The sequence below is a fragment of the Hyperolius riggenbachi genome, chromosome 11 (assembly GCF_040937935.1).
Source record: "Hyperolius riggenbachi isolate aHypRig1 chromosome 11, aHypRig1.pri, whole genome shotgun sequence".
Lineage (NCBI taxonomy): Eukaryota > Metazoa > Chordata > Amphibia > Anura > Hyperoliidae > Hyperolius > Hyperolius riggenbachi.
This window is the reverse complement of record NC_090656.1, coordinates 161177404-161190315: the sequence shown is the minus strand read 5'-3', so window position 1 is coordinate 161190315 and position 12912 is coordinate 161177404. Positions and strand designations below refer to the sequence as shown.

At 42.9% G+C, this 12912-nt stretch overlaps 1 protein-coding gene across 1 annotated transcript in view; it reads right to left on the bottom strand.

Annotated features, from left to right (window-relative positions):
* Positions 1 to 8375: 8375 nt before the first annotated feature.
* The window catches only part of SLC6A2 (solute carrier family 6 member 2), a 444356-nt gene continuing 439819 nt past the window's right edge, over positions 8376 to 12912 (bottom strand). The window contains exons 13-14 of the mRNA XM_068261624.1: positions 11584 to 11655; positions 8376 to 9149 (exon numbers count right to left, since the gene is read on the bottom strand). Of these exons, the coding sequence (XP_068117725.1) occupies positions 9126 to 9149; positions 11584 to 11655 (96 nt within the window). The 3' untranslated portion in view covers positions 8376 to 9125. The remainder of the gene's footprint in view (positions 9150 to 11583; positions 11656 to 12912) is intronic.

The window sequence follows — 12912 nt, the reverse complement described above, 5'->3', positions numbered from 1 at the left end:
GTATTACAATGTGCACCTGTCACACACAGACAGGTAGTGGACAGGCACAGTGACACTGCGTGCGCTCACGTAGGTAGGTGGGTGCACTGTGAACAACAGGTAGGTATATGCAGTGATGAGTATTACAATGTGCACCTGTCACACACAGACAGGTACCGGACAGGCACAGTGACACTGCGTGCGCTCACGTAGGTAGGTGGGTGCACTGTGAACAACAGGTAGGTATATGCAGTGATGGGTATTACAATGTGCACCTGTCACACACAGACAGGTACCGGACAGGCACAGTGACACTGCTTTCGCTCACGTAGGTAGGTGGGTGCACTGTGAACAACAAGTAGGTAGGTATATGCAGTGATGGGAATTACAATGTGCACCTGTCACACACAGACAGGTAGTGGACAGGCACAGTGACACTGCGTGCGCTCACGTAGGTAGGTGGGTGCACTGTGAACAACAGGTAGGTATATGCAGTGATGGGTATTACAATGTGCACCTGTCACACACAGACAGGTACCGGACAGGCACAGTGACACTGCGTGCGCTCACGTAGGTAGGTGGGTGCACTGTGAACAACAGGTAGGTATATGCAGGAATGGGTATTATAATGTGCACCTGGCAAAGTAGTAATTATGCCACCAAGGGGCCAAAGGCCAGCTGCAACTGACTGACAGGGCTGTATATAATGCTAGTGGGCCACACACAAAAAAAAAAAGATCACAAGAACAAGATTAGCTCTCAAAAGCGCTGTTGAGGGGTGCTTTTTTAGCAATAATAATCAGCAAGGAGCAAGCTAACAAGCCTACAAGAGCCTAACTAAGCTTTCCCTATAGGTCTCTGCACAGCAGCTCTCCCTTCTCTAATTACTGCAAGCACACGAGTGAGCGAAAAGCCTGATGCTGCCTGCCTTTTATAAGGGGGGGGTGGGGCTCCAGGAGGGAGTGTAGCCTGATTGTCTACAATGTGCCTGCTGAATGTGATGTAGAGGGTCAAAGTTGACCCTAATGATGCACTATGGGGGCGAATCGAACTTCTGCAAAAGTTTGCGGTTCTCCGCGAACGCAAACCACGGACGTTCGCCGGGAACCGTTTGCGGGCGAACCGTTCGGGCCATCTCTAATTTTAAACAATTGGGATGGTGACAGCTGTTAATTGGGATGTAACTGTACCTATCTGTGGGCTTTAGGTAAGCGCTTGTTTGTAAAATAAATACTGAAAGTCATGATAATATCCAAAAACCCATTGAGACTGCCAAATATAGAGTAAATACACTTCGGGGAATAAACAAGAAGGGATATCTCTGACCACCCCATCCGAGAGAAGGTGCAGCTTCCCCCCTCCCCCAAACAGAACAACTTTAATCCCAAGTCTAAATATATTCCACCTTATAGGAAATCTTATTATAACCAGCAACCTCAACAATTTAACCAACCCCAACGATTCCATCGTTAGAGTTGGGCCGAACGGTTCGCCTGCGAACGGTTCCATGCGAACTTCCGTGGTTCGCGTTCGCGTCCCGCAGGCGAACGTTTGCGGAAGTTCGGTTCGCCCCATAATGCACCATGGAGGGTCAACTTTGACCCTCTACATCACAGTCAGCAGGCCCAGTGTAGCCAATTAGGCTACACTAGCCCCTGGAGCCCCACCCCCCTTATATAAGGCAGGCAGCGGCGGCCATTACGGTCACTCGTGTGCCTGCATTAGTGAGAGTAGGGCGAGCTGCTGCAGACTGTCTCTCATAGGGAAAGATTAGTTAGGCTTAGCTTGTTCCTGGCTGCATACCTGTTCTGTGAACCCACCACTGCATACCTGTTCTGTGAACCCACCACTGCATACCTGTTCTGTGAACCCACCACTGCATACCTGTACTGTGAACCCACCACTGCATACCTGTTCAGTGAACCCACCACTGCATACCTGTTCTGTGAACCCACCACTGCATACCTGTTCTGTGAACCCACCACTGCATACCTGTACTGTGAACCCACCACTGCATACCTGTTCTGTGAACCCACCACTGCATACCTGTACTGTGAACCCACCACTGCATACCTGTTCAGTGAACCTGCCACTGCATACCTGTTCAGTGAACCTGCCACTGCATACCTGTTCTGTGAACCCACCACTGCATACCTGTTCTGTGAACCTACCACTGCATACCTGTTCTGTGAACCCACCACTGCATACCTGTTCTGTGAACCCACCACTGCATACCTGTACTGTGAACCCACCACTGCATACCTTTTCAGTGAACCCACCACTGCATACCTTTTCAGTGAACCCACCACTGCATACCTGTTCTGTGAACCCACCACTGCATACCTGTTCTGTGAACCCACCACTGCATACCTGTACTGTAAACCCACCAATGCATACCTGTACTGTGAACCCACCACTGCATACCTGTTCTGTGAACCCACCACTGCATACCTGTACTGTGAACCCACCACTGCATACCTGTTCAGTGAACCTGCCACTGCATACCTGTTCAGTGAACCTGCCACTGCATACCTGTTCTGTGAACCCACCACTGCATACCTGTACTTTGAACCCACCACTGCATACCTGTACTGTGAACCCACCACTGCATACCTGTTCAGTGAACCTGCCACTGCATACCTGTTCAGTGAACCTGCCACTGCATACCTGTTCTGTGAACCCACCACTGCATACCCGTACTGTGAACCCACCACTGCATACCTGTTCTGTTCAGTGAACCCGCCACTGCATACCTGTTCTGTTCAATGAACCCGCCACTGCATACCTGTTCTGTTCAGTGAACCCGCCACTGTATACCTGTTCTGTTCAGTGAACAGTTTGGTGTGTCAGTGTGAAGCAGTACCTTAATTACACTACCTGATTGATGTATACACATGCAAGATGTTTTAAAGCACTTTAGGCCTGTCATTTAGCATTCAATGTGATTTCTGCCCTTAAAACGCTGCTTTGCGTCAAATCCAGATTTTTCCCGTGGACTTTTGGCATGTATCCCACTCCACCATGCCCCCCTCCAGGTGTTAGACCCCTTGAAACATCTTTTCCATCACTTTTGTGGCCAGCATAATTTTTTTTTTTTCAAAGTTCGCATCCCCATTGAAGTCTATTGCGGTTCGCGAACTTTAACGCAAACCGAACCTTCCGCGGAAGTTCGCGAACCCGGTTCGTGAACCTAAAATCGGAGGTTCGGCCCAACTCTATCCATCGTAACCTACCACAATCACAATATAGGAATACACCTAAAAGATATTCCAAACAACAATAGGAGGGATTTGCACACCAATATCAATTGCCTAGACATTTTAAACCTTATAGACCATATAAGAAAGGCTGGAAACCCCAGCCAATCAAAAGACCAGAAGTTCCTGCATACAAAAGATATGAACCCTTACAGAATATCATGCCGGAGAGATTGCCCTTGGTGTATGGCACCCCCCAGACACTATTGGACTCCCATTTTTTAGAGAGGGGTGGTCCGATGCGGGAAAAAAGGAAAAGTATAGAAGAAGAGGTTGTAGAGGAGGGAGAAGGAAGCAGTGGGCTAAACAAAAAAAGAAAAGAGAACCAGGAGCCAGAATGTTCAATTTAAGTGGTATTTAACTAGAACCAGAGGTAGTTATACTCCTCGATAAAGGACTTAAGTTTGCTCCCAAAAATAGGTTGAACAAATTCCAACTGTATATTGATGCGCAAAAATTTATTTAAAAATCTTTAATTTTGTATGTTATAGATCCTGTGCTGTCCTTAAACTCAGTAGTCTTTCTTTTGACGTTCTTACATTTTTTACATGCATAGCACATGCTACATTAAAAAAAAAAATGGTAAGTTCCGGAATCCTTTCTGACTTTCGCTGCGGAATGTCAATGGCACTACTTGTTAGTGAGTCTCTCAGATTAGGGGCTCTCCGGTATTCTATATTTGGTCTTTCACCAATAATGTCTCTCAGTTCTGGATCTGTTTGTAGAACATGCCAGTGTTTCCTAATGATACTTTTTATTTCTCCATGTTGTGTATTAAAAGATGATTTTAATAAAGAGGCTGATATTTTATCTGAGAGATTCTTAGAAGAAGGATACAGTGAATGAGATATTAGAGAAATCCAGGAAGAGATTATTGCTAAAGATAGGAAAGAAGTCATACAAGGAACAAGTAAAGATAAGACTAACACTGAAGAAAAAGTTTTATTTATCACTGATTTTAATACACAGCATGGAGAAATAAAAAGTATCATTAGGAATTAGGAAACACTGGCAAGTGCATGGAGAGGAGCCAGGATGCTGTCGTGGGACCTCCCGACCAGCACTGGGCTGGCGAAAGCCCCAGGTGAGTACAACTTTCATTTTTTGGCTGAGATCGGAGTCCCTTTAAGTGCCACTTTAATGAAGTATAGTTTACAGAGGGGTCATGCAAAGTATATTTACAATTATTTATTTTAGAAATGGACATATTTATTATTTATTTTTAGTGATGGGCAATATGAAATGCCTTTATGATATCTCTTAAGTCGTGAACTTAATATCCATAATTATTAACTGTGGGGATTTGAATATGTTGTTGCCTTAAAACATAAGCCATACAAAGCCGCAAAGGTAAACATACACGCGGCACCTCAAGATGGTTATTGTTAGCACCTCAAGTCCTTTTTTGGGGGGGGGGTTATGTTATTCAGTGCGACCATAATGTTGCATTAAAGGGATACTGTAGGGGGGTCGGGGGAAAATGAGCTGAACTTACCCGGGGCTTCTAATGGTCCCCCGCAGACATCCTGTGCCACGCAGCCACTCACCGATGCTTCGGCCCCGCCTCCAGTTCACTTCTGGAATTTCTGACTTTAAAGTCAGAAAACCACTGCGCCTGCACACCCGTGTCCTCGCTCCCGCTGATGTCACCAGGAGTGTACTGCGCAGACAAAGACCACACTGGGCCTGCGCTGTGCGCTCTTGATGACATCAGCGAGATCGAGGGCACGGCAACGCAGGCGCAGTGGTTTTCAGACTTTAAAGTCTGAAATTCCAGAAGTTAACCGGAGGCGGGGCCGGAGCATCGGTGAGTGGCTGCGCCAACACAGGATGTCTGCGGGGGACCGTTAGAAGCCCCGGGTAAGTTCAACTCATTTTCCCCTGACCCCCTACAGTATCCCTTTAACTGTAAATAAAGTTTTGTATTGGAACGCAATACATACGGAAGTATAGCCACAACCACCTCGTGCATGATTAGAGATAGCCCGAACGGTTCGCCGGCGAACGGTTCCAGGCGAACTTCCGGGGGTTCGTGATCGCGGAGAACTGCAAACTTTACTGGAAGTTCGATTCGCCCCCACAGTGCACCATTAGGGTCAACTTTGACCCTCTACATCACAGTCAGCAGGCTACACTCCCTCCTGGAGCCACTCCCACCCTTATAAAAGGCAGGCATCGCCAGCCATTTTACTCACTCGTGTGCCTGCAGTAAATAGAGAAGGGACAGCTGCTGCAGACTCTCTCATAGGGAAAGATTAGTTAGGCTCTTGTAGGCTTCTTAGCTTGCTCCTTGCTGATTCTTATTGCTAAAATACCACCCCACAACAGCTCTTTTGAGAGCTAATGTTGTTCTTGTGATCTATTTTTCTTTTCTGTGTGTCCCACTGACACTTGTGTTGCATAGACAGCCGTGATAATTCATACTGTGTGTGCCACTGCCAGGCCCAGCACATTCAGTGACTACCTGTGTGTGTTACAGGTGCACATTGTAATACCCATTACTGCATATACCTACCTGTTGTGTTCAGTGCACCCACCTCATCACTGCATATACCTACCTGTTGTGTTCAGTGCACCCACCTCATCACTGCATATACCTACCTGTTGTGTTCAGTGCACCCACCTCATCACGGCATATACCTACCTGTTGTGTTCAGTGCACCCACCTACCTACGTGAGAGCACGCAGTGTGATATACCACTCCGTGCATACCTGTTAACTGCACCTGTGTGACTTATTAGTCAAGTCAGTGCATACCTTTCACTTGAATGGATGGCATACTTGCCTTCCATAACAGATTCTCGCTAAAGGATTTAAAGTTGATTTATCTCATATACAGCAGGGCCTAGAAAGTCCTCCTGTATTGTTATTTTTGGTCACTACCTCGGGACGTGCATGCCATGCCTGCTGCCTTCCTTGGATGTGTGGTGGTAGCCGTTTCTCAGGCTCCAACTCCGGACCGGAATCAAATCCTGATTCCCCGGCCACTACCCGTGGTCACAATGGCAGACTTGCCCTCCATAACAGATTCTCGTTAAATGATTTAAAGTTGATTCATCTCATATACAGCAGGGCCTCGAAAGTGCTCCTGTATTGTTATTTTTGGTCACTACCTTGGTACGTGCATGCCATGACTGCTGCCTTCCTTGGATGTGTGGTAGCCGTTCCTGCTCCTTTGCCCACAGCGTGCCTGCTGCCTTCCTTGGATGTGTGGTGGTGGTAGCCGTTTCTTAGGCTCCCACTCCAGACCGGAATTGAACCAGGATTCCCTGGCCATTACCAGTGGTCACTCACAATGGCAGACTTGCCCTCCATAAAAGATTCTCATTGCAGGTACTGAACAGCAAGCAGAACAAGTATTTAAAAAAATAGATGTAAGCTTTAACAATGGTAAAGAAAGAACCATTGAAAGTTGATAAGGCAGTCAGACATTACCTGATATCACTGAGGAAGAGCAATCTCGCCATGGTGCGCACCAGTCCAGCACAGCCGTCACTACGCAAACAGCTGTTTGCGGTGCGCTACACAGTGAATTTGGTGTGTCAGTGTGAAGCAGTACTCTAATTATACTCCCTGATTGATGTATACACATGCAAGATGTTTTAAAGCACTTTAGGCCTGCAATTTAGCATTCAATGTGATTTTTGCCCCTAAAACGCTGCTTTACGTCAAATCCAGATTTTTTTCTCGGGACTTTTGGCGTCTATCCCACTCCGCCATGCCTCCCTCCAGGTGTTAGACCTCTTGAAACATCTTTTCCATCTTGTTTGTGGCCAGCATAAATGTTTCTAGTTTTCAAAGTTCGTCTCCCCATTGAAGTCCATTGCGGTTCGCGAAAGTTCACGCAAATTGAACGATTGGCGAAGGTTCGTAAACCCGGTTCGCGAACCGAAAATCGGAGGTTTGGGCCATCTCTATGCATGATGCATTGAAGGTGGTTGAGCTGGCACGCAGCATAGGTGGAAGCGGTAGTGAGTGGGTCGCAGCAACCAGCATGGAATGCACCCACTTCCATGTATGGACGGGAAGTGAATGCCGATGGCGGCGAACGGCGCGCAAGTGAGCATTGGGTGGCAGGTAATAGCAATTAAGTATTTTTAATACATAAGATATGATTGCCCGCCCGCTCTCAATACCTCTGAGGATGGCAGAAGGCCAAAACCGGTCAGGTTCAGAGGGGGCAAGAACCAGCACAGTGCCTTTGGTGAGATGTCTAAGTACCACTAGAAGTGGTAAGCGAAAACAGCCAGTGGGTCCTATAGGAGATAGGACCCACAGAATTGAATGCTTTATTCCTGTGAATCTGTATTATTTACTTATTAAATTTGGATCGATGCTTTTTGAAACTGAGGGATTCCCCTGTTTATCTGTTTTTACCTCCCTGGTGTGAGTGTTTGCAGAGTACCACTAGGAGGAGAGAGGGGATCTACCAGAAGTAGTTTGACACATTGGAACCTCAGCGTAGCAGCTTTTTGTTTATTAAAAAAAAAACAGTTTACTCCACAGCTGATGAAGTGTTCTTTACCTTTTTGGCTGTAAAAAACATACAACATTCTTCCACCAGAACTGGTTTCTGTTCATGATGTGTTCCGTCCCACAATGGCTCCAACAACATTGAACATGTCTACAGCGATCATAAGCCCCTGAACCAAAAGTGGTGTTACTTCATTACAAGCAGGAGTGATTTTACTTGCACTGATGTCATTCAGCTAATGTAGGGAGTCTTTCTCCAACTTTAGGGGCTAAATGTAGGCAATATTAGCTTTTCTATGGCAGACTTAATGTTGAAAAAGTGGTGGTGCTCCCCAAAACACAGTTTATCATTACCATACGTACACCTTTTAATTCTGCTTGATTCTAAATATTTTGTTGCACTCACACTGCATATTTCCTGATTTATCTTCTTTTTGTATCCATTATTTCCATGAGATGTATCCTAGTATATGCTGATTACTCTTTGGGTTTATATTGCATTATTCCACAAATTTCATCAACAAATTCCATATTGTGATCATATTATCAATACTCCTGCAAAATTATGTATTTTAGATGTTCTGTGTATGCTTACTGTCATTTCTTTAATCTGTATATTATGTTTAGCTTTCAAACAAATATCAAGAAGCCATTTGGGTGGGCTCAATTATATTTATTAGGCCTATGTGCATGAACCAGACATTAGGGCCCTAAGTCAATAATCATATCAAATACTGTTTCAGGCACCAGAAAGCCAAAAATTACAAAACAAATGCTTTCAAACTAACTTAATTTTGATATTATTTGCATACCTACTTTTTAGCATTTTTACATTTTCTAAATGCTGAAAATATCATTTTTAAATAAAATGAGAAAAGATCTCTGGAGTGATCAGGGCCTAGATCTTCAGCATGACAGAAGGTCCCAGATGGTAAAAAGTAGAGAGCACATTTTTGACTTAATAACTTTAAATCACTTAAAATAACTTTTAATAACAAAGCCAAATATTCAGTAAAGCTGAATTCATAGACTGCATTATTAAAACAAGATTGAAATATGTATCTATTTACAACAATGATGTACATTATAAGTCAAAGATCAGCATTTGCAATTAAATGTATACCAGGGACAAATAATGGAGGTAGTTAATATGGATTTAGTTAATATGGAAGTTAATTTGGCATTCAATGAAATGTGTACATAATTTATATTATTTTGATATTAAATACCTTCTAATATATCCCAGCAATCAAATCATATTAAAAGTAACAATACATTTTTAGAATAAACATTCTGGGTAAAAAAATAAATCATGCATACAGCAGGAGACATTGGATAAAATGGAAGAGGTGGTTGTTTTAACTGTCTACTGGATCTTTATCTTTCTGAAAAAGTCATGGATTTGCTGTGTTTTTCTCAAATAGTCAACCAGTGTTGGAGCTGAAAAAATACAAACAAAGACAAAAAAGAAACAAGTTTAATAGATAAAATGTGTGAATCAATCACCATTAAAGCTCTAGCTCAGCCTAGCCTGTGTATAAATTAATTTATATTATATTAATTTATATTAATTATCAATGCACACATTTTGTACATAGCACGTCTGCATCATTAGAAATACATATGTTGAAAGTATCTGTTTAGTTTCTGAAAGGCTGCACCTAGTAACTCCTTGTTGCCGAGAAAGTGAGGCCCGGTTAACACTGAAAATGCAAGCTAGCGTTTAGCAATTATTTTGCAAAGCGATTTTCAGAGCGATTTTTGAATAAATGTGAGCTTTTACACATTCACTGACGCTGAATAGCTCCAAAAAATGCTATATGGAGAACATTAGCAATTTTAACAAAATCACAACACTGCGTCACTTAGATTGAGAACAATTGTTCTTCTTTGAACTGACTTAGCCATTAAGCCCTGCCATATCTACATGTCTCTGACTACTAATCAGCACTGATTTATATCTCCCTGCCATGTACTTGTTTAAAAGATTTTATTTTAGAATATTTCCATAAATCAAATGAACAATTTCTGATAGTTCCTGGTGTTTATCTTTATGAATGGGAAATAGTGGCACCATACATTGTGATAGGGTCATCATTTAAATGATGTAATAACCGGGACAAATGGGAAAATAAAATAAATAAGTTTTAATTATGGTAGCATGTATTATTTTAAAGCAATAATGGCCGAAAACTGAGAAATAATGAATTTTCTCCATTTTTGAAATATTCCTCTTAAAATGCATTTAGAAAAAAAATATTCTTAAAAAAAATGTACCACTCAAAGAAAGCCTAATTAGTGGCGGAAAAAAACAAGATATAGATCAATTCATTGTGATAATTAGTGATAAAGTGATTGGCGAATGAATGGGAGGTGAAAATTGCTTGGATGCATAAGGTAAAAAACGACTGAGGGCTGAAAAGGTTAAAGAAACTGTCATACAGCCTGTGTGAAGGAGGGAGGAGGGTGGAGGGAGGTGGGAGGAGGGTGGAGGGAGGAGGGTGGATGGAGGAGGGGGTTTTACACCTTCCAAAACGGTTTGAAAGCGTTTAAAAGGACACTTCTGTTTTTTTATCCAGATATCCGAATAGGTCGAATATCCGCGGATAATGCATCCAGATATCCGCGTTCGCTCGGATATCTAAAAGGTCAGATTCGGATATCCGAACCAGATCCGGATATCTGGATCAATTCGGATTTTAAAAAGTACTATCTGAGCACCCCTGGTGCTGGATACAGTCCTCCAAAGTAATGCCCACAGTGAAAACTGTTCTCTGTTAAAGTGAACCTCCAGACTAAAAATCGACTCAGCAGCACTGGAAAGGCCTGGTGTTTCTTTAACAGTTTCACAGCATCAGAACTTTGTTTCTCTTATACAAGCCTAATTTTTAGTTGCACAGAAGAAAACTGCCCGGGCTTTTTTCCCCTTATGCTGTGCAAAACATGATGGGATTTCTGATGTTGTTGTTCTCATTCTGCTGATTTGGTGAATTGTTTTTTTTTTACATTTTGAATTTGACATTTGAAGCCTGTGTGTGCAGCTGGGAGGGGTAATCAGCACACAGGACAGTTGGAACTGTGCCTCCTGCTCCTTGTCACCTTCTTTTAACCAAAAAGATGGCTGCCCCCATGACAAAGATGGCAGCCCCCATGAATCACAAACATTTGCCTGTTCTTTTAAAACAGGGTGGGTAAAAGATTATATTACCTATCTATTCTAATTAACATAACTAATGTAACTTAATAGCAGTATGTTTGTTCAGGCTGAAGTTCCCCTTTAATGTTATATTTTCTTTATGTAAGAAATGAAAAGATGAAAAAAAGCCTTTGCATTGCTATTTGCTAGTAATTACTGAAAATAAACGTGGCATGTAGAATTTTAGTTAACTTTGGTAGTTGTCCATTAATATCGCAGCCTTACATAGTTATTTTGGTTGAAAAAAGACATACGTCCATCGAGTTCAACCAGTACAAAGTACAACACCAGCCTGCTCCCTCACATATCCCTGTTGATCCAGAGGAAGGCGAAAAAACCCTTACAAGGCATGGTCCAATTAGCCCCTAAAGGGAAAAATTCCTTCCCTTGATTTAATTATTCCTAATCAAAAACCCTGCCTAATCTTTCAGAAGTCCCATAGGCCTTAGCAAAACAAAGAATCTCTGAAACAAAAATACAGTATAAGATACAACTATTGGGCCTTCAATACTGTACGGGGCACCTGAACAAACCAGATGCACCGCTGAGCCATCCCATGGGCCTGGAACAGTTGAGTAGGCTGAAAACATGGGATGTTTGAATGATATGTTCATACGCTGAGTGTCACATGTTGGATACCACCTTTATACTTTAGAATAAAAAAAAATATGAGTTTACCTTGAATTGCCTGATGTCTCCTTCTGCAACTAGGTGATATTCACTTTCTGGGGTGAAGCAATATCCAAGCTTCTAAAAAAAATAAATATGTTTTCTCATTTGCAAATACTTTGTAGAAAACTGTTTTTCAAGTCAAAGTAACAGAAACAGAGTAACCAAGCAGCTCGGGGTGACCCAAACCACTAGGGATGTATACAAGTCAGAATAGTAACTCAATGACAAATGACTCATGCACACACACAAAAAAAACAAAAAAAAAGAAAAGAAAATTAGGGCTCAGACTCAAGACATAATTTGCAGAAAATTAACTGATGGGGAAGTTAAATTGAAGCCAATTGACCAGAGATGGATTAATGTGACATGAAGCCCTAAACAAAGTAGTAATTCTGGTTCTCCCTTCTTTGAACCTGACATTTTTGGTAAACTGGGATGAGGTAGGAGGGAGTGAGCTCCTAGCACATGGTATGGACAAGGACTCTGGGGGAAAGGGAGGGGCTTTGCTGATCCCCTCATCATGGACCATGTGCGCTGACATAGCTCAGGCTGCGAAGCCACGTGCAGTCTAGGCTCTGTATTCTGTCAATACCAGCCTGCATGGGTGATGGGGTTAAAGAGGCTTCAGAAGGGGGACCCTACATCATTTTTTAATCTACTTTTTACATCCAATTGGGTATATTTGCCAGGAATCCTTATACCTCAATATTTCAGCTGTACAGTGTTACCTTTCCAAAGCGTTACCACTGCCACCGGGTTTCCATGTGTTCTTTAGGCACTGTGTACTGACCACCTGGAAACCCTGTTGGGATATTCACTACTCTTCCTGTTTATACCAGTAATACCCTGAATCTCTAAAGGTTCCCCTGCACCGGCTGCAAGCATGCATGCTATAACCCCCCTACCTGCCCCCAACCACAAACATGCGCGCTGCGTGCACACACACGCTCTCCCCTGTCGCATGCAGTTGTAATTTGCCCTCACAGCACTGCGTCCATGCTCTGCATATTACAACTGCCTTTTAGAAATATACGTATGTAAATTGTTACTACTATAAGGTAGATACATTATCTGTCATTTAACTGTATATAAAAAGCATGTTACTTATAACTTTCAAATTGATTTCCTTTCTTTCCTCTGTTCTCCTTGACAGTGTTGCTCGGATACCTCATTATACTATTCGAGTTTGGCCGAAATCGGATAGTAAACTATCCGAATTCACTCAAAGTTCAATATTCGAGTTAATCGAATATCCGATTCGACCTCGGATATCCGACGTCACTATCCGAGTCTGTATTCGAGTAAAATATTCGAGCTGGCCTTAAATAGCTTGTA